Source organism: Pipra filicauda, unplaced genomic scaffold, assembly GCF_003945595.2.
Source record: "Pipra filicauda isolate LSUMZ 115617 unplaced genomic scaffold, ASM394559v2 scaffold5_size6683894_pilon, whole genome shotgun sequence".
Classification (NCBI taxonomy): domain Eukaryota; kingdom Metazoa; phylum Chordata; class Aves; order Passeriformes; family Pipridae; genus Pipra; species Pipra filicauda.
The window spans coordinates 160497-182986 of NW_024104754.1; the positions used below are offsets into that span (position 1 = coordinate 160497).

At 35.7% G+C, this 22490-nt stretch overlaps 1 protein-coding gene across 1 annotated transcript in view; it reads right to left on the reverse strand.

Annotated features, from left to right (window-relative positions):
* Positions 1-22490, reverse strand: part of LOC120324597 (sodium channel protein type 2 subunit alpha-like) — a 74895-nt gene that overhangs the window by 25536 nt on the left and 26869 nt on the right. The window contains exons 4-17 of the mRNA XM_039388008.1: positions 21210-21299; positions 19790-19918; positions 19274-19365; positions 17998-18234; positions 14210-14273; positions 12986-13127; positions 11978-12184; positions 10926-11207; positions 10042-10422; positions 8436-8568; positions 7406-7644; positions 5853-6026; positions 4330-4686; positions 1976-2428 (exon numbers count right to left, since the gene is read on the reverse strand). Of these exons, the coding sequence (XP_039243942.1) occupies positions 1976-2428; positions 4330-4686; positions 5853-6026; positions 7406-7644; positions 8436-8568; positions 10042-10422; positions 10926-11207; positions 11978-12184; positions 12986-13127; positions 14210-14273; positions 17998-18234; positions 19274-19365; positions 19790-19918; positions 21210-21299 (2980 nt within the window). The remainder of the gene's footprint in view (positions 1-1975; positions 2429-4329; positions 4687-5852; positions 6027-7405; positions 7645-8435; positions 8569-10041; positions 10423-10925; positions 11208-11977; positions 12185-12985; positions 13128-14209; positions 14274-17997; positions 18235-19273; positions 19366-19789; positions 19919-21209; positions 21300-22490) is intronic.

Below are 22490 nucleotides of genomic sequence, written 5' to 3' on the forward strand. Positions count from 1 at the left end.
AAGGTGCATTATGGATTGCAGCAGACATAGAGCAAAATCAAAAACAAAATCCCATGCCTAACAATAAACCTGTAATTTCCTTGGGTATCTCAGACCTATCCTTTATTAGTCTTCTGTTATAAATCTAATCTCACTTCTCACCAATAACTTCTCAAAGGCTTATCAAATAATGTAGCTATCTAATAACTCCAACATAAACTGCTCCCATTCAAAGGGAAAGTCTGAAAGGAAGAGCTGAAATAATCTACAAAACAAAAGACAATTTCCTTGCTGACTATGAACTAGTTTACATGAAATACTTTTTCGTTGTTAGTTTATGTATTTTACATGGTTGTCTTTCAACTACACCAATCCTCAGCCACTTCTCCAAATTTGAGTGTGTTAAAATTAATACTAGATAATAGTATCATATAAACAGCTAATACTTACGTTCCATCTTCAGAAATATATCACAGGTGAGGAGACATAGATTTTGTCACCCAATACTTAAATATAAAATAGTGAAGAACGAGGTGTCTTCAATTGAAGAATATTTTCCAGGTAAGAGTTAGATTTAACAGAGTTATCAGAGCAAGAGTAGATTACCTGGATTCATCAAATATTCCTTTCACAAAACCAAATTTTATTAAAACACTAAGAAGTCCGGTATCCTTTGGTCAGATTTTTAAGGAAGTTATGAATATTATTTGCTTTGCTTTAAAGAGGCCTCTTAGTAATCTACAGTCTTCTCAACCGAGTGGTCAATATAATACATGAAGCAGTGAAATCTCCAAAAAGTAGATGGAACAAATTAAGCGTCAGAAAACGAGCTGGTGAAATAGCAAAAATAAGTGTAATACTAATGAACACTGCACTCTACAATAAAAGAAGCACCTAAAGAGTACCTTATTACACCTTTCTAAATGTAATTTCACTACACTTTTCTAGAACAAACTTATTTTCTACAATTTGGAAATGATATGGTCAAATTAATTACCCATTCAAAACAAAACAACTAAAAACCTAAAAAGCTGAAAACCAATCAAAACCCCTCCAAACCAATCAACTGAACTCCCAAAAAACAACAAACAAACAAACACACACACCCCCATCCCCCACCAAAATCCAAAACAATCCAGGCTGGAGTACAGCTGTCTACACAATCAGTGGTACTCTATTAATGTTCTGGTGTCTTCACATGCCAGGGGTATTGATGCTAGACACAGTCTGCTCTTGAGCCACAGATTGCTATCTGAATTTTCATTGTCTCTCAGGATCCTGCTGAAATCCATAATTTTGCTTTTCCCCCTTAGTCTGCAGTTGCTGACCAAGTTTAAAGTCAGGCAGTTGTCTTTGAAGTGACTGGTTCAAAACTCCCACAAACAAGCAAGAAATCAATATTTTTTCATTCAGTAATTCTACTTTTTCTCAGCAATTTTTAATTGATGTATTCACCTTATAATACTAACATTGTTCCCTTGGTTCTTCCCCATCATTTTAACCTCAGAACTCGAAAATTGTTGTTACTGCTCTCATTAGCCTGAGTTAGCACCTCTGTTAAGTTTATCCAGTAAAAGTAATGTTGATTTTCCTAAAAGGGTATTCATACACTTTATTAATATCTTGTCTAATATTTTTAAATAGCAATTTACTTTCATCCTTCCTTCACGGAAATATTACAGTTACATAAAAAACCCAGTCTTTTAACTGTTTATGCTGTACATATATACTAGTTTGTCTATTTAACCAACAATTTGTAAGAGATTGTTTTTTCAAAAATCTTTTTATAAATGGGTTCATGTATGGTCATACAGTTCTGCCTGGATTTCCTGCCCCCTTGAGCTCCACTTGCCCAATTCAATTTATTCACTCCCAGCACAGTTCAACAATCTCAAATTACAACTGTTTTCCATTCCTCAGTAGGAAGATTCATACAAAGAAACAATACAACTGGTATAATTAGCTCATACAAAAAAATAAAATATTTAAATTTTACCTCCTTGCTTTCTTCCAAATCTGAGTCACTGCTAAACTCTTCTGTGTTTAGATGTTCAAAATCAGACTCTCCAACAGCTATTGGTACTGTAACAGTAAGGCTTGGGTTGTTTATGAATGATGTATAATCATTGCCACCTATAACAGTGGCCATTCCATTCTCATTTTTGTGATAATTCGTATCTATCCTTATTTCAGCGATGGTACAGTTGGAAATGCAGTGGTGTCTCTCATCATTCAACTGATCTGTTGCTGTTCTTTGATTTACAACAGCTTGTTTTCCCAAACAAGACTTTTGGACACATTCACCTCCTTTTTTCTTCAGATAATCTATTCCCTTCTGAATTCTTGCAACAGCAATCTGCAAGTTGTTCATTTCATTATCATCCTCTGTAGCAGCAAGATTGTCTGAACTAAATGAACTCAGCAGCAAGGCCAGAAAAAGGTTCAATACCTAATTTAAAAAAAAAAAAAAAGACAACAGAGACTAATTTCTTCAGTTGTCATTCACATGCTTCTCATGAACGCACTACGAACATAGGTTTCATGCTTTCCTTCACAGTATAAGATTCTGGAAATTACGCAGAAAATAAAATGCAAATGTAATTTAAGCACAACACCTGCCCTACACCTCTACACAGGGGGTTTTGTGGTTTTACATTGCTGAAACTTGTATATTCTTTTTCTGCTCAGGCTTGTACAAGGTCAGAAATGAAGGATTCTTTGGTTCTGCCTGAACAGATTCAACAGATTTACTGTTCTGGCAAAGCGAAGCACTCTGCAACAGAAGACACAATTGATCTGTGCAGAAAACACATTTCCTACATGCTGGTCCAAACTCACACAAATATTTTGCCGAGTGCGACTTAAAAAACGAGGAATGCACTCTGTTTTCTAACCCCAAGTCATCCTCTTCCCACAGCTAGACAAAATTTAGAACATGTATCGGCTATGTGAGCCCAGGGTCTCCCAGGAACTCGAACGCCAAAGCAGCAGAGTACCAGCTCTTGAAATCTTCAAATCAGTTTTTCTACCAGCTTGGAAGACAACGGGTAAAACTACGTGTTGGGAACACAGAAAGATAAATGGATAAAACAGCCTTGAACATACAGCAGGCACGTCTGCTCATGTAAGAAATTCTACTAGTGCTATGGAGTAAAATCCAAATACGGTAAATACTGTGGGACAGTTCACAGAGGTGGATACTTCATTGCACAAAGTTCTAACTTCTGGTTTAGAAAACTACTTAAGGAGGAAGTTTTCTTTGGTCAAAAAGCTTCACAGTTCAATCCTTTGTAAGACAATAGATTTGTAGAAAATACTGAAGCAAACGGCTATGCAACTAGAAGCAAAGCACACCTGGTTTAAAGATAATTAACTTATTCCTGTTAGAAATTTTATTTATAGAGAATGCTTCCAGGATGGTCCATTTAAAATCCCTTCTGCTACTGACAGTTGCGTAAAGAAGAGATGTAGAATAACACAGGAAGTTTTCAGAAGGCAATAAGAAAAGCAGAGGAAAAGGCAGAGCAATTAAAGTCTTAAATACTGGTGAGTTAATAAATACAAAACTTATTTAAAAAGATAACTGTATACACATATTGGTACAATCTGGTGCAAGTATGATACTTTCCTCTGGAGAAAAAAAAAAAGCAGATATAATGCAACTACTTTAAAAGTATCTGTAAAGAGCACAGAAGAGGAAGTAAAAAGGTGAAGAAGTGGAAGAAAGGCTGAAGTAATCCAATCTGGTTATTTTCTGCATAACAACTGCCTTCTAATTCAAGTTTCTTTATACCACTTGTGTGAAGTACTGGCTATGCAACAAGGAGGTCTCAAAATGGCATACATTTCAGAGTCTTATGAATGTTAAAGCAGTCTTTTAGACAGGAGAGAGTAGAAAATGGTAAAAAAAGTACCCCTAATAACCTGGCTATGTGTGATTGGAAGTGATGCTTCAATCAGGTAGGGAGGCACGCCCTGCTATGTCCTCTTCTGCAAACAGCAAACTCCCATCCTAGAAGCCTAACACTTGGGGTGCCTTTATTCTTCTCTCCCTCTCTAAGTAACCAGGAGTAGTCCACAAAAACCTGAACACATGGTGCTGCACTCTCTCATCCGTATCTGAATTCCACTCCAGACCCCCAAGGGGGGCCATCCTCCAAGCTGAGGATTCTACAGAGGATCAGAAATCTAACAAAGAGAAAACTCTATTTCAGAATCCATACTCATAACAAATTCAAAATCATGAAAAACATATTTAAAATCCCCATTTAATAATTTTTAGAAAAATAGTTACTGGTTCTGCTACCATTCTTTTTCTAAATGAATTCTAAAATTATTTTGGCTACATACCACCAGGTTTCCAATCACCATGACCATCATGAAGACTGTAATGCACATGGCTTGGCCAGCAACCTCCATGCAGTCCCACATTGTTTCTATCCACTCTCCACACAGCACTCGGAATACAATCAGGAAAGAGTGGAAAAAATCATGCATGTGCCAGCGTGGAAGTTCACAATTATCAGAGATCTTGCAGACACAATCTTTGTAGTGTTTCCCAAAGAGCTGCATCCCAACCACAGCGAAAATGAACACAATGATTGTCAGCACCAGGGTCAGATTGCCCAGAGCCCCCACTGAGTTGCCCATAATCTTAATCAGCATATTTAGAGTTGGCCAAGATTTTGCCAACTTGAAAACTCGCAACTGAAAAACAAAAATACAGAAGCGTTATTTGCAGTAGTTACAAAAATTCTATAGAAACAGCAATATATTATAAACTAGCGATTCTCAGCAACAGCAAAAAGTAGAAACTTCAATATGATTCCAACAACTATAACTTACACAGAGCCAGGAGTTTCATAAAATACGCATTTTTAAAACCTAATAAATTTTAGACTTTGCCTTTTTGCGGTTTTTTTTTTTTTGTTTGTTTGTTTTTGTTTTTTTGGTAGCATATCTGTATTCTTTTACTCAAGAAAAAAATAGAACAGGGATTGTATTTGTTCAGACAGTGAATTCTAAACATGGCATACATCTCAACCATTATGCGCAGAAATGAATTAAAAAAATAATAAAGTTCAACAGAATTCTCCTGACAGAAAAAAAAGGATTCTGAAATCCTCAAAGAATGAGGTCTTCCAAAAGAATATTGCCTCCAAAAAATTAAAAAAAGATCAGACACACCCACTGTCCGGAAATAAAAGCAAAGCACAATATGCAAGTCAAACATTTCAACTTATGAAGCGGAAAAAGTGTAATTCATATTCTTTCTTACCCATAACCCACTCAAAATAAAAATGCATTAAATATTTTTTGTTTTCAAATAAAAGAAAAATAGAAATGCAAAATGGAAACAGAACACAAGGAAAGCATGTCTCACACATAATTTCTCATTTTTAAAACAAAAATATTTTTCTAATACAATAAAGCTTTTTTTTTTTTCCTAAGGGGAAAAGAAAAATCAATCTTTTTGAATTTTTTCAAAACCATGAATTTTATAATTTCTACATTTGAAAAGAACACCTCTAGTCTCTTTGCTATTTCCACATATGGAAGTTAACAAAACTAGAAGAGTTTTATTTATATCTGTCAATACACACTTAAAAAATTATACATTTCACTGAGCTTTACCCATCCATGTTAAAACAATTATAATAAAATTACAGCTTAAAACAGTATTTAGTTGCTTCTGAACCATAAAATGGCTCACAGTATTTAATGATAGCAGAAATAATTTTGTAAAACATGCTTGCAGAGATATCCTGTGACACTTAGTAAAAAATACACATAATACTAAAAAGGGTCTTATTTTTATGAGTACAGTTGAAATACAAATATAATTCATTCATTAATGCAGATATATTATTTACCAATCTGAATGATCGGAGAACAGATAATCCATCCACATTTGACAGAAAAAGTTCCACCAAACTAAGAGTAACTATAAAACTATCAAAAATATTCCAGCCAACTTGGAAATAATAAAAAGGATGCATGGCAATTATCTTGAGAACCATTTCTGCTGCAAAAATTCCAGTAAAAACCTGAAGAAAGAATGTTTATTGTTACTTTATAGATAAACATTAATAAGTTGAACCAGCAGATAAAGAACAACTTAAGTAAGAAGTAACATCCCTCTTACAGCAGGATGTCAGTAAGGAAAATCATAACAAGCTGAAGCCCACAGAGAAGGTAAGTGGCAACATCAAAATGAGCTGTAGCATAAACCCATAATTTCAGTTAAACCTGGGACACGTTTAGTGACTACCAAAGAACAAACTGTTCCTAACAGGCCTCCAGTTTGCTCCTCATACCTGCTGTCCATCTAATCAAAGGAACTTTTCTCGTCAAGATAATTAACAGTTGTTCTTGACAAATGGAAGCTGCTTTAACAAAGGAGTGTGGAAAAACGTGAATTGGTCACAAATTGGAGCGATGTGCTATTAATGAAGTCTACATAGGAACTCGGAGATAAGCACATCATCTCTTTCTATCTGCCAAAAAAAACATCAGTTGTGTGAAGGGTCATGTTTGAAGTAAAACTCCTTTCTGATTCTGAATGTCTCTGATGCCTTCTCAAGCAGCAGGCAAAAAACATCTCTGAAATAAATTCATTGTATTTACTGTAGATGTATGATCACCAGTATCTACAAAACTGCATAAATTACTCTCTTTTACTAGAAAGATGAGCAAACTTTAAAAAAATCAGAAGCATTCTTTAAAAGGTCCAAAAAGCAAAAAAGCAACCACTGAAACTACATCAGTATTATAGTGACATTTTAGCTGACTGGGAGCACACACAAATTCTTAGCACTAAGGAACAGTTATACTCACACAGCTCAAGTTACTGCATTACATGGGAAAGGAAAAAATGGGAGTCTTCTGGGTGAAACATGCAGCCACGATCACAAAACCTCACCAAACCCGACCTACAGACTCTGTCTACTAGGGAACAAAACCCAGTTGTATCAAGATACTCTTACAAGTCATATATTCTTTGCCTTGCAATTGTTATGGACCAATCAAATAAACATTCTTCATGAAAATACAAAATCAATACACAAAAATAGCAGTGAAAAATAATAATCCAAAATAGCATTCAACTTTTCTTGTGTTATCAATGGTACCTATAGTTAAAAAAAATCTAATTTGGCTCCTACTTTATTTTTGTGATACTAAACAAAAACAAGCCATATTTCTTTCAGTTTTGTGTCATTCAAACTCTGGTTGTTGAAAAGTGTATTTGAAGAAATTTTAATACAGAAATCAAACTTACATACAACATATCTCAAATGGTATTTTTAGTATAATTAAACCTTTAACATTTATTTTATGAGACAATAATAAAATTAATAAAAGCAATTCTATTTCAAAGAGAAACCAAGTTCCAATTGTATCAAATTATATAGATTGAAGGACTTACCTGATTTCCTATTTTAAGTACATTCTCAAAATCTTCAGTCATTGGATAATGTTCCATGGCCATAAATAGTGTGTTTAAAACTATGCAAACAGTGATAGCCAGATCAACAAGTGGATCCATTACAATAAATGCCACTACACTCTTTACTTTTAACCAGAGCTCACAACAATCCCAAATTAAGAAAGTGTTAGCAAACTTGCACCAGCAAGGTGGACATTTTTGTCTGGATCCTTCAAGTTCTGGGGAAAAAAATAAACTTATAGTGAGCAAGTTTTGGAGAAAGTGAAGATAATTTTTAGTTTTTTCAAGTTTTAATCTTTATACCTGAAACCACCAAGGATGTTCATAGGAACCTCCTCAGATTTCCAGGAATTTAACCTATTGTTTTCTGGCTGAAAAGGTTTTAGAAGACTAAAAGAAAAACCTTAAGAGTTTTGAGCTAATAATTGAAATACTTGTTTATTTTTAATATTATATAATCTTGTTTCAAAAAAACCCCAAAACCATCATAAAAATCCCTATACTTACGTTTAGGGATTATTTTTTTTCAGTTACACTTTCAACTTCACAGTCCTCTCAAACATCTAATTATTTATTTTCAGGAAAATAATAAGCCTAATTTCATCCTAAATAGGTTTTTGAAAATTATTCACGCTTTTTTCAAGATTTTCACTAGTAATCATTCCAGATAATCCTACTAAAAATTTCCTTCTCCTAAGGCCTGGCCTTTAATTTTCTGTAATATTTTTACAGTACAGATAGAGGAAAAGTTATCAGAAGGTTTCTTCCAATAACTGCATTGCTAAACATTAATGAAAAGTATAAAACATATACACATTATCTATTTTAATTACAGTGAGTTTTTTGCTTTAGCCTGTTTATCAGATTCTTCACCTTCCTTTTTCATTATGTACATGCATTTTTTTTCTACTTTTCAGTTTATTTTTTGTCTTCTGTATTTGCACTGTGATATAATACCTTCAAGCAAGTCTATGTCAAGAAAGTTCACGTATCTGCAGTTATAACACACCTTCCATTGTATTTGTGATAATGTCAGCTATACTCATGGCCCTTTGCCTTACATTGGGATCCTCCAGCAACTCCACTGGTATTTGATACGAACTTGTACGCCTGGTTTTTATTTCTCTTTCTGTAGCAGTGCTCTATTAAAAAAAAAAAAAAAAAAAGAAGAGGGTGAAAATTAAATTCAACTTAGAAATACCATGGTTTTTTTAAACTACTATTTTCATGCTGTACTTCTAAATGCTGTTAATACTTACAAAGCACTAAAAAAAAATTGGATATTTAGTTTCAATATTACCACTGCATTATAGTTAAATACTATTAATTCCACACTGGATACAAACAAATTTTGGAGGGGGTCACAGCCAAGGAAACAAAGCAAGACTGTTGCAGCACTGGAGTCGAAAAATTCCCATTTGCCAGTTACACATTTTCTCTACCAATATTTCACTTTTAAACTAGTTCATTCACAAGATACTTATAGCAAGCTACTAATGGTAGGAAGTTTTCTGCCGCAAAAATTATTCCATAAATTAGTTTTAATAGATGAGAATTGATCTTTGTACCCATTCAAAACTTATTTAAATTCTATTTTCTACACTGAATAGCTATCAGCTCTGGTTTATTCTATGAATTTCAACTGAAGAAACAAAGTCTGACATAATTGAGCCCAAAAATGAACACTTGTTTTACAATATTTTATTAAAAAAAATGAAAGCTGTGTTGTAGTTTTATTATTGAAGAAGTTTTTAATGCATGAGAATGGGTAGATTTTTTTTTCAGTAAATTAAATAAATGCATGAAAATGAAATTATAATAAACAACAAGAAGATTAGAACTGTAAAGCATCTGGCTGATAACTACAAGAAACCTGGCTGATGTACTTCCAAGGTCGTGTGATCCGTATAGGAATTTCTATTTCAATAAAATAAGGTTCCTACGAAAAAGCATGTGGATGTCTGCAGTCCACTCCTAAAGCAAACTGAGGGAAAAGGAAAAACTGAGCATAGGGATAAATGGATGAATTTTCATGTTGTGTTGTTGGTTTCTTTTTTTTTTTTTCAATGATACGCTGATCCTAGGCAGTGAGAAACTCAGATAATCTCTCAGACCCAGGACAAAAAACCACTTTCAGAGCTTCTAAAATGTCAACTATGTTACATTTGCACAATATCAAATATATATGGACAAGAGAGAAAAGCAGAAACAGCAGATTACTGACAGAGAATTAGGAAATACTTTTAAAGGGAAGCCAAAACCATAAAGAAAGAAAAAAAATTGGAACAATAATTTATGGAAAATTTCAGAAAGCTGAGCACCCTATTCTGAGTTCTAAAACAGATTTAGCAATGGAAGATTACTAATTTGATTCACTATGCATGCATATCCTTGCTTTGCACATATATAAAAAACATACTATTTTGTTCTCTTTCATTTTCATGCTTCAGCCACTCACTTTTGATTGAATCACCGCAAAACCATTTCATTACAGCAAGATCTGCAAAAGCATTCACAACTTCTCATCAATTTTCAAAGCAATTAATCACATTAAAACATTGTCTGGTGCAATAAAGAAAGGCCATGAAACCTGGAGTAATTTAAAACTGTCTTACATTGCCATCAGTTGACGGTTTATCTATTATCACCTCTGGCAGAAGTTGTCCAGTAGGCGACAATAGACCTGGTGGTCCATCCACTAAGGAAACCACTCCATTGCAGTCCACAGCACTCTGCATCTTCCCATTCACTGGAAGTGCTGTCAGCCTTCTTGATGATTTACTGGCCTGACTGATGTTACTGCTGCGCCGTTCACCGTGTCTGCACGGCAAAAAGAGAGAACCTCTTCTGCTCGAATTATCCTCAAATGTGCTGTGCTCATCATCAGCAAACTCATTTTCAGATCCTCTCTCCCTTCCGTATTCTCTAAAACTGAAAAGGCTTGTTTTGCTACTACGCCTGGGAGAAAACAGGGAGCCACGAACACTCAGCAAAGACTGCAAAGGAAACATAAAAAACTGACCATCCAAAGATTTCAAATATACAAAATGCATGTCTATGTATTAAAAAATAATAATTTATATTTCCCAGGAATCTGTCAGTGTTATCTTTAATACAGTGCCTCAGGCAGTTCTCAGAGACACATTAGAGATGAAAGTCATCTGAATGGGTACATTTACAGTGTACCTAAAACAATTACCGGAGAGAAAAAATGTATAAGGATGAAAATGTAGTTTCATCTGCTTTAAAGAGAAAAATAGAAATTCTAATGATACACATAGATCATGCATTAAGTTAAAAGATATCAATACCCTTAGTCTTCTACATTCATACATTATACTTTAATTTTCCTTTTACGAATTAAGAAGTTATTTCTATTTTAGATAAACTAGGAAAATGCAAGGCTTCTGTGCATGTTATGACCCACTAGGTCCTAAAGATCTGGATATCACAGTTATGTCACAAATTTCAAAAATGACAACTACACTATTCACAGTACCTGGTGAGGTGATGTAAATGGCTTCCCATATGTAAGTCTGTTCCCATCAAAAGAAAAACGGAAACCTTTACTTTTGATACTTCCATCTGATTCAGATTTTGGAAGTTTTATGTCATCCTCTTCTCCAGACAGCTCTCTCTGCTTTCTTTTCTTCCTTCTATTTCTCCTTTCTTTGGCACTTTTTGAGCTAAGCTTGGATGCTTCTGAAGAAGTATCTGAGGGTCCAGCAATCCCACTTTCACCACTGTATTCAGTCATCTCTGTTACAGCTGCTGCTATTGCCTGCCACAGCAGTTATTTAATCAGATGCTTTACAAATCACACTATTTTTAAAAGAAAAATACAGCCCTTGTTCCTAAGATTAATACCCCTCGTTCCTAAGATTTATATCAAATGAAATTCTGTAACATGAATGGAGTTCTACTTTGCGTCCATATCTTGGAGACAGACCACATTGTCTACAGCCACAAAGTTCATTTGAAAATATTTGAAAATCAATAAAAGTATTAGTTAGAGTGAATGCAATGGCAAAAAAAAAAAGCTAAACAGAGTCATACATTTAGCAAACTAATTCTAACTTTTATTGTAAGTAACCACTTCCTTAATCTGCTCTTAGGAAAAAAACTTTGAGGTACTGCTTCCAGTCTTTGATTCACTGCTAGTAACAAAAGTAGCAAAATTTAGTCAGAAATTTATGGACAAAAATATTGTACACTCTAATAAAGGCTTGACAAGTATTGAAAATATTTCTAAGCTGAGAATTTGGAAAATCATCATGACAGGTTACTAGATAATACCCCTAGATAAGAAATATTTATTTTAAAACTGTTATTCTGATTTGGAGAGTACTTTTTATTCTCAGTTCAGAAATTCGTTAATGCTTTAGACATTATACCTTTAAAAAGCAATAAAGAGCCATAGAAAAAAGAGTCTAAAGTACTTGTGAGGTATGTTGAAGAATCGGGTTTTTTTAATATGTGAATTTTATTACTGCTTTTAACAAATAGCACACAAAGAAATACACTAAAGCCCAAACTCTTGTTAGAAAATACCTGAGCTGCTTCTTGCTGCTTCCTCAGCTGTTCAAGCATCAGCTGGAAGTCTGCCTCCCTCTGCTCTGCTTCAAAGATAGTTGCTTGATTTTGTTCTTCATAGGCCATGGCAACCACAGCCAAAATCAAGTTAATCAAATAGAAGGAACCCAGAAAAATCACCACAACAAAAAACATCATGTACGATGTGCCAACAGCTCGTAGCGTCTATAGGAGGAGAGGAGAAATGATCCATCCGGTGAAGACATGCATCAATTCTGCAGTTCATAAGCATTAATAAATTTGAAAAGTGAAAACTAATACTGAGTTGTTTTTCTTCTGTAGAAAGATCATACAAGCTTTCTGAATTACAAAGTAATCAAAACAAAGGGACCATTCATGTATGTGGAAAACATGTTTTAGGAGCATGCCTTTCTGAGACAAACCTCTTTCAATACCTAATAATCTTGAAAAGGATATGGGATCAGAGTTATTAACGTAAACCATATAGAATGTTTACCATATATTAGCATGCTTTCCATTTTAAATAACTAAAATAATTAAAAACATCACAGTTGTTTAGATAATTATTTATTATAATTAACACATTTGCACACACCATATAATGAAAAGCTATGGTAAGAAAATTAATTTATATAAAGACATGCATTCTTAGTTATTAGAAACAGGATTAAAAGAACAGAATTAAGATTCAGATTTTGCTGTAACATTTTTACAAGTTAAACTCAATACTGACATTTTTGAAAATATCTCATCATGCAGCACAAAATCTAATATACACTGTAAAAATTAAATCAAGGACCAAAAAAACCCTCATGGGCCTCTTCGGAAATCATGAGACTCTCTAACAAGTTTCCATGTCTGCTCAATTCTGCAACTGAATTTGCTTCCTTTAATAATTTTCAATTGTTAACAACAACAGTGGTGTGCAATATCAACAAGAATGGCCTTTCCATGATTGATTTGGGGCCAATAAGACACTAATCACAATTTTTACTATACACTCACCAACTGATAAAGATTTTCCCAGCCATCCTGTGTCATCAGTCGAAACAGCGACAAGAAAGCCCAACTGAACGTATCAAAGCTAGTATATCCATAGTTGGGGTTTTTACCAGCTTTCACACAGATATACTCTTCTGGACATTTACTAGGAGGTAAAAAAAAAGAAGAAAAAGAGGTAAAGCAATACATATACAAATATATAACCTTTTTTTTTAATTGTTGTGCCTTGAGCTTCTAAGGAAGTTTCATCTGTGAAGAGTGCTGCTATTTATGGCTTACAACATTTCAAAAATTAGTGAGGAAATTAAAAGAGTGTTCTTTAAAGAAAAATCCAGGAAGAACAAACAAGTAAATGAAAATATTTCTTCTTACACCCTTTCATTATAGACAAAATAAAACTTATTCCCAACAGTTCGGTATTAGTTCTGCAGATACCTCTTCAATTAAAACAACATATTTACTTAACACAGAGATCTGAAGAAGCAGATACTACCACGCAGAAAAAAGAAAGCATATGTATTTTATGCTGAACTTTGTCTGTCAGCGAGGTTGGCATACTAGATTTCTGGGTTTCTTCATATTTGTGAATTAGTAAGCCTAATTAACGAATTCTACCAATTCCTCAGCAGCAAATAACCCACATAGGGTTATTTGTACATATCAGTTTTGAGAGTAGGTGATCCAATCTTGATATCAACTGTAGGCACACTGTTTCAATTATGATTCCATTCTTGAAGGACAGAAAAGGTTCTTGCCTCCAAAACCTCTACAGAAAAACATTATAAAGATTTCTTTTCACATATGTGTGTGTATATTTGATGTGTACTTACAGACATGTAAAATTATCTCATAGTTATATACATAAACTAAATGTTTACCAAAATAGCTTAAGTATATATGTTTTAAAGCCATAACCAACTGAAACCAAGGGATGGACTGATATACCATTAGCAAATAGAATTATGTGATTTTGTTATAGAGAACTGTCACAAAGAGAAAGCAAGACAATGTCATGCATGCAGTTCCCAGACAGAAGAAACCTGAAGGTGTCATCCCCAAATCTGGTCATAAGTCTCAGTGCCCCATGCCTATTTCAGAGTTGAGAAGTTGCATAAAACCTATGAATAAGAAGTATGTTCTTAAGTGATTGATAACACAATATCTAAGTTTAGATTGATATTTTTTACATGTTTAGACATGTAGTACGTAATTTTCAGTGTACCTTACCCTGCATCTGTGCTATTGCCGCAAAGCAAAAAATCCTTTGCTCCTTCTAGGCGATAGAAATGACCTAAAGAAAAAATAGGAAGAGATATGTTTACAAATGGAAGGAGTTGTTTTTTGTTTTTTTTTTTTTTAAGGATGAACCTATGTTCAAATCATCACGTTTCAAATGTTTATAATCTCCCATCTATGGTTTCCCAATAATGGGTTCAAATGCTGGCACAATCCCAGAATCATAGAATGGCTTGGTTTGAAAGGTACCTTAAAGATCATCTGAGGTTCCGCACCCCCCTGCCATGTGCAGGGATGCCATTTACTAGATCAGGGCCCCATGCAACCTGGCCTTGAACACTTGCAGAGATGGGACATCCACAACCTCTCTGGGTAACAAAATAAAAATACCGTGGAAAAATAAAATCTTAGAACAATGATTAAACAGTATAAATTCCATTTTCTCTTCCTGAGTCACTGCACACTGGATATCTTTCCAAAATATGATTTCCAATAAATGAGAGAAAGAAAACACAAAACTTAAAACTTCTCTTATTCAGCAGGTAGATTGTAATCAGAAAATTAAAGCCTATCTCATTTGAAATGGAAGTATTTCTAATGGCTGGCTGAGAGTTTTGAAGTCAGAGCAACATTAACTAGCACATCCTGCGACTAAAATATGAAGGCAGTATTTAAAAAGAAGATGGATGTTCCAATGACAATAACAGCTGCTGTACTATAAACAACTTTACAAAATTTTCCTTCTAATTATAAGGTGGTAGCCTTCAGAAATAAATGAATATATTTTGTTGTTAATGATTAACAATTGTGCTGTCCTCAAAATAAAATTTAAAAAAAAAATGAAAAAGAAAAGAGATAAAAAATACAGATAAAAAGATGATAATAAATCAAGGAAGAAGTTCATAGGACTGAGGGTAGGCCCCATTCAGAGGGACCTAGGCAGACTGGAGGAACAGGTTGACTGGAGACACATAAAAATCAGCAAAGATAAATGCAGCTGTGTACCTGGGAAGGAAGAGTCCCTGCAGTGACACGGGCTGGGAACTGACAAGCTCCTGAGCAACTCTGCACAAAGTGCCCTGAGACTTTTGTTGGACAGAGAGCAAGGTGAGGCTGAGCCAGCAGTGTGCCCTGGCAGCCAGGAGGGTCAACAGCCTCCGGGGCTGCAGGAACAGAAGCCCAGCTTGCAGAGCAAGGGAAGTGACTGTCCGCCTTGGCTCTGCGCTCATTAGACTTCTCCAAGAGAACTGTTTCCAGGTTTGGCCCCACAGTGCAAGCAAACATTGATAAAATGGAGCAAGTGCAGCAGAGGGTCACCAAGGTCATGAGGGGGCTGGAGCGTTCACCATGTGAGGAGAGACCAAGGAACCTGACCGTGTTCAGCCTGGCAAAGGGAAGGCTCTGGGGGGAGTTGGTAGAAACCATCCAGTAACTACAAGGAAGTTATCAACGGGACAGAAGTAAGTTCTGGTGCTTAGCAGAAGAATGACAGACACTGGGCATAATCTAAAACAAGAAAGGTTCTGACTGGATATAATGAGAAACTTTTCACCATGAGGATAGCCAGGCACTGAAATGTGGAAAAGACACAGAAATCTGGAAAAAAACCTCTATTCTCAACTAAATCAATGTGCTGTCATCCTCAGTTGATGTCATCGATGTACCTTTTAAGTTGACAAGGGCTTTGGTTTTCACAAAGTAAAAAATTATTGTAGTATTTAAATAGTCAGAAACAGCCCAAGGGATAAAAAAATATAAGAACAGAGGAGGATTCTAAACTGAACATTTAAATCAAATACAGTGATGCCAAAACCCTACCATCAAAGAACAGTACTTATATAAATGTTAGAAAAATTATAATCCTATTACTTCCCTAATAGCTTTAGAGCTGGTTAAAACTCTAAATGTTCAGATAATGACCTAAATGCCATGTGCCGATTCTTTGGCATGGGGATCCAAGATCTGTGCTGTATTTTCAAAAAATGAATCTGGCCTTGTTTCTTAATGAATGAAAATGCACACATGTTAAAAAAAAGTGACAAGAGGATATCACACTCGGTCACAGTGACCAGAATATAATAGCTGAAAAAAATATTAGAAGGACCCATAACTGAGCCCAGTGAAACTATATTGCAATGCCACTGTATAGAGTGTATAGTATTAAGAATAGTTATATGAGAAAGGAAGAATAAAAACACAACAAGATCTAACAGCCTTGCCTGCATCAGCACTCTGTAGAGACTCACAACAGTCAACAGATGCAGCATAGGAAGCAACTGACATTCTGGAAAATTTTATTTCTTTTATATTGCTACTCAGTGGGAAATGGAAATAGAGAATATATATAGTATATCCAAAGAGAAAATTCACAAGTGTTCTACAGCACATAAACTATCAGCCAAAATTATTCACAAAGTACTATCACCATTTCACTTTCACAACCCTTCTTAGGCAAATAAACTAGCTAAAATGATAGATTCCACAGAAAACATAAATACAGTCACAACATTTCAAAAATTAAGAAGTATAGAAAGAAAATCTGAAAACGCAGGAAACAGCAGAGAACTTTAGTGTCCAGTGCTAAAAAAGGAAGAAAATATGACTCATCAGAACTCAGCCCATAGCAACTGTATTTTTCTTCACTTTTGGGTCAGAGAGAAGGAAAGCTAGCATTATTCTATCAATTTCTCTTTAATTAAATACACTACTTTTACAATTAATTACTGAGCAATACCCTGTAAATCCACTTCCAACACAAACCCACACATGAAAATTAACCAAATTTTTGGTAAAGTTATTATATTACATTAACTCACAGTTAAATGTGTATTGTAACACTACTGATGCTATCTCTTAAAATGACACAAACACGAAAGTATCTGCATGTTTCTGAACCAGCCTGAATGGTATCACTTCAGTCTACTGACATTAAAACTGTTGAAAAATATCTTGATAAAGATGCCTTTGCAGCCCCCTGAGGAACAACAAGTCCTACAGATGAATACTACCTCCTTTCTTACCAGAATCTCTGCTTGCCTAACGAGTTACATATTTCAGTCTGATTTGTTACCTCTACCTAATAATAAAAGTACATCTTAAGTAGAAATATCCCTGATATTTATCTAGAGGTTCTCTGTCTTATATCCTAAAGATACTAGGAGAGCCTAAAAGAATTGGTTTTGTTTAGCCTTGAGAGGGCTAAAGGTTGGGGGGAGGGGGTTGGGATGTGTGAGGATCTCCAAGCTACCCACAAGTATAACATCAAAGATGGTAATTGAAGATGGAGCCTGACTCTTCTCAGGGGTGCACACTGGAAAGATAAGAGGTAAGTAGCAAAAATCTGAGAATGGGAAATTCTGAATTGATATTAAAATAAGTTACTGTGCAACTGGTCAAATGTTGGAACAGGCTGCCCAGAGAAGCTGTGGTATCTCAGTCCTTAGAGATACTAAAAACTTGACCTGACAAGGCACTGAGCAGTCCGCTCTAACTGGACCTGCAGCTGAGCAGCAATTGGTCTGTACTGTGGAGATCCTGTCCAGCCTACGTGATTCTGTGATTCTAAAACGAAACTAACCCTATAAATACATTTCTAAGTGCAGTTAATGGAAAGAACAATCATGTCAGCATGAGTTTAGGGTGTAATACATACAAACCCCGATTCTTTGTCATCCTATTTAAATGCTTTTTTATCTTTAGTCTGTAGTATGAAACAGTTAACTTGTGTTTGTGTGTGTTTTTACAAAAAAATTTTAGCAAGTCACAACAGTATTTCTTACTTTCTTCCTTAATGTATGCTGCCCAGTCAAATTCTGTACCATTAAAGTATGGAACTACATATTTTTTAAAAGCTGTTGAATTTTCTGGTGGCCAGAACAAGCATTTATTCTTCAAATTGCCCATGAACAGCTGCAATCCTATTAGTGCAAATACACTCAGGCAAAACACAGTCAGGATCATAACATCCGAGAGCTTCTTCACAGACTGAATTAATGCTCCAACAATAGTCTTCAAGCCTGCAAGCAGAGGCAGATTTTCATTTTAATACTAAATATTTACCTAAGCTAAAATGCAATGCAAACACTACTAATTATCATGCATAGCTTCACAAAAAAATAGTCTTTTTTTCCCAAAAATATTTTCAAAAGGAAGAGATACCAATAAGTTTCATCATTCCTGAAAGATTAATTTGAAAATAATGTATAAAGGGGGATGAATGGCACACATTCCAAACCACCCGCTCTTGAAATGAAGAACTTTTAATTTATGCTCTCGATACATGTAAATTACTCCTAAAGAAAATAGTTCATTTTCTTTGCTTTTTGATGCCTCTTGCTCCAAACCTTTTCCAGTGTTCCATTCCAATATACAATACATTAGTTCTCTAACATCAAACCAAAAGAGAGCACAACTGTATTTCAGTAGTAATTTTAATGTCTGCATCCTAATGCACCCTATTCCACTGGAGATGGAGTTTGGTGAAGATAGGCATCACAAGCTAATAAATATATCATGCAATTTCCATGCTACTTTTTATTATCTCATTCCTCTAGGATTCAAGTTTTACAACACACTAAAATTTTCAATCTTTCATAAACAGTAACACTCAAATTAGTTAGAGAAATATATAAGGAATTCATTTTGATCCTTAATGTGTGAAAGTTTGACATCATGAAATGGAAATATATACAGGCTATGTAAAGGAGTTTCCCATGCAACAATGTATTAAACTCTGAGGCTGAGTGTTTTAGAGAATTAGAAAAGGGAATGAAGTTAATACTAAAACCTGGATGTTTCTGTTAAAAACATGAGTTCAGCTTCTGTGGAGTTTCAGTCAGCCTCAGTGTTTAACCTCGCTCTCACCTGGAATGACTGATATTGTTTTCAAAGCTCGGAGAACTCTGAATGTTCTCAATGCTGAGACATTGCCCAGGTCCACAAGCTCTGTCACATATCTGTAGTGAGGTATTCCACACACAAACACAATGACAGCACACACAAAGTTAAACAGAGGTGACACAAGAGCGCGTACTATTTTACACAGTTACTTCTTACCTGGAATTACAGAAATAGTTTTCAAAGCTCTCAATACTCTGAAAGTTCGAAGAGCTGAAAGATTGCCTAGGTTTACAAATTCTGTTATATACCTGTAGGATTAAATCACAGTCATTCAGAATTAGGCAGAGTGTATACTACTTACCTGGACCTGTAATTCAGATTTTCTCTTTTTTTTTAGAAGGAGCAAGTCTAAATGAAAAACTTGCTTTCATATTTTCCTGTTTCAATTAAGTTTTCCCTAAAAAATGCACCCTTCAGCTTTTCCAGTAAATGCAAATTTAAAATGAAATGTATATCCCTGATTTTATTTCTTAAATATTAATTTAAATTGATTGTTCACCAGTAACTTCTCTTTTGTACTGTTGGATAGCCCACTAATTCTGTTATGTGCTACATTAATGTGAAATATTAAAGTGGAAAAAATTGAAACACAATTCAACTACAATTAATTTCAAATGAGCTAACATAAGCCAAACAAATTATTACAGACTCAAAAAAATACTATATACTTACGCAAAGGAAATTACAATAAAATCAAGCCAGTTCCAGGGGTCACGAAGGCAAGTAAAATCATTTATACAGAAGCCCATTGCAAGGACTTTTACTAGAAATTCAAAAGTATAAATTCCAGTGAAAGTGTACCTGTAAGAAACATTCAAGCAAAAGTTAGACTGTTGTGTTGTTCAGTGATACATCATATGGGAAAATAACTCAAAACCAGTCATTAGTACATGCACTGTAATAGCAGTTACAAACTCATACATATTTTTGCAGTTCCTAGCATGTAAGATTTTGAAATTTCATCACTAATAATAATAGAATCATAGAATCAGCTAGGTTGGAAAGGACCTCCGAGATCATCAAGTCCAACCCTTGGTCCTACCGCCGTGGTTGCTAGACCATGGCACTGAGTGCCACATCCAGTCTCATCTGAAAAACCTCCAGGGACGGAGAATCCACCACTTCCCTGGGCAGCCCATTCCAATGCCTGATTACCCTCTCTGTAAAGAATTTCTTCCTAATATCTAACCTAAACCTCTCCTGGCACAGCTTAAGACCAGGCCCTTTTGTCTTGCCTGGGAGAAGAGATCGATCTCCTCTGGCTACAACCTCCTGTCAGGGAGTTGTAGGGAGTGATGAGGTCTCCCCTGAGCCTCCTCTTCTCCAGGCTGAACAGCCCCAGCTCCCTCAGCCCCTCCTCACAGGACTTGCGCTCGAGTCCCTTCACCAGCCTTGCTGCTCTTCTCTGGACCTGCTCCAGCACCTCAATATCCTTCCTGAACTGAGGGGCCCAGAACTGGACACAGTACTCCAGGTGTGGTAGTAATAATCATGACTAACATGAAAAAAATATTTTTGTTCAAATAAAAATTTCAGCATGGTTGCCATGTCAGAAATAAAATCCATGGGTAAGTGAAACCTAGTATTTACTAAAGGTACGCAGTGGCTGAGCAGATAGACTTGAGAATATCAAACAATTATCCCCAGCAGAGGTATTTTCTTTATAGAGGGCGTCCTATTTTTAAAATTTCATTGTACAAAATGAAGGTGTTTCAAAAGGGCTACAGAAAGTATCTTCTGTACTGAAAAGCAGTAGTTTCGGCTTCAATGGTTATTTTCTTTTTCTTTTTTTTTTTTTTTTTTTAATGATAAAGGAACAGCTCAAGAATGCATAAGAACATTATTTGTACAAATATTCTGATGAAAAGTATTTATCAGTGTTTTGTTCAGAGAAAGAGATTAACAATGTCACAGCTTCTTTCCTTCACAGAGCTTGCAAAACTCTGCTGCTTTGAGTTGCAGCTAGGACCAAACTCTAAGTAAGAAAAAGATATTACACAGAAGGGTAAGTAAAACTACATGGTCTAGCTCTTAATTTGCTTGCCATTTTTAAACCACTTTAAAAATTATTAGCCAATTTAAGTATACTTACTCTACAATCTTCATCCATTCTGGAAGTTTAGCCCATGTCATACATACACAGTTTGCCATAATAGTGAGCATAATGAGCATGTTGAACCATGTTGACTGTAGTTAAGGAACATACTCCTTTTAAAAGCTGAATTTGCATAACATAAAATATGAGGAATTGACAGGCCATAGAATATTGATACAAATCAGTTTACTATCACTATCAATGTCATAAATACTGTAAAGATATTTCATAATAATATTGGCTATACAGCTATCACAGAATCATTTAAGTTGGAAAAGACCTCTGAGACCATCAAGTCCAACCTTTGACTGATCACTTGTCAACTAGACCATGGCACAAAGTGCCACATCCAGTCATTTCTTGAGAACCCCAAAGATTGTGACTCCACCACTTCTCTGGGAAGCCCATTCCAATGCTTGACAAGCCCTTCATGAAGAAATTCCTCCTGAGTCCAATCTGAACCTCCCCTGGCACACCTTGAGGCTATATCCTATCACCCTGTCACCAGCTGGCTGGGAGAAGAGGCCAACCTCTACCTGGCCACAACCTCCTTTCAGGCAACTGTAGAGAAATATAAAGATTCCCCTGAGCCTCCTTTTCTCCAGGCTAAACCCCCCCAGCTCCATCAGCTGCTTCTCACAGGGCATGTGCTGCTCCCAACCCTTCACCAGCTTCACTGTCCTTCTCTGGGACCTCACTGACTTTCTTCTACTGAGGGGTCCAGAACTGAACACAGCACTCAAGGTGTGGCCTCACCAGTGCCAAGTACAGGGGAACAATCACTGCCCTGGTCCTGCTGGCCACACTATTTCTGATACAAGCCAGGATGCCTTTGGCCTTCTTGGCCACCTGGGCACAGGCTGGCTCATGTTCAGGTGGCAGCTGATCAGCACCCGCAGGTCCTTTTCCACTGAGCCACTTTCCAAGCACTCTTGCCCAGCCTATGTCACTGCATGGGAGTATTGTGGCCAAAGTGTAGGACCTGGCACTTGTTTATGTTGAATCTCATGCTGTTGGTCTTGGTCCATCTTGAGCCTTTTCAGATCCCTCTGCAGAGGCTCCGTATCCTTCACCAGATCAACATTCACACCCAGTTTGGTGCCATCTGTGAATTTACTGAGGGTACACTCAATCCCTCATGAAGATCATCAATAAAGATATTAAACAAGGCTGGGCTCAGTACTGCACCTTGGGGAATATCACTAGTGACTTCCTCGGAATTTAATCAGCAGCTTATAGTGACTAATCTTAGCTCTGATTGATTTTGAGAGGAAAGAG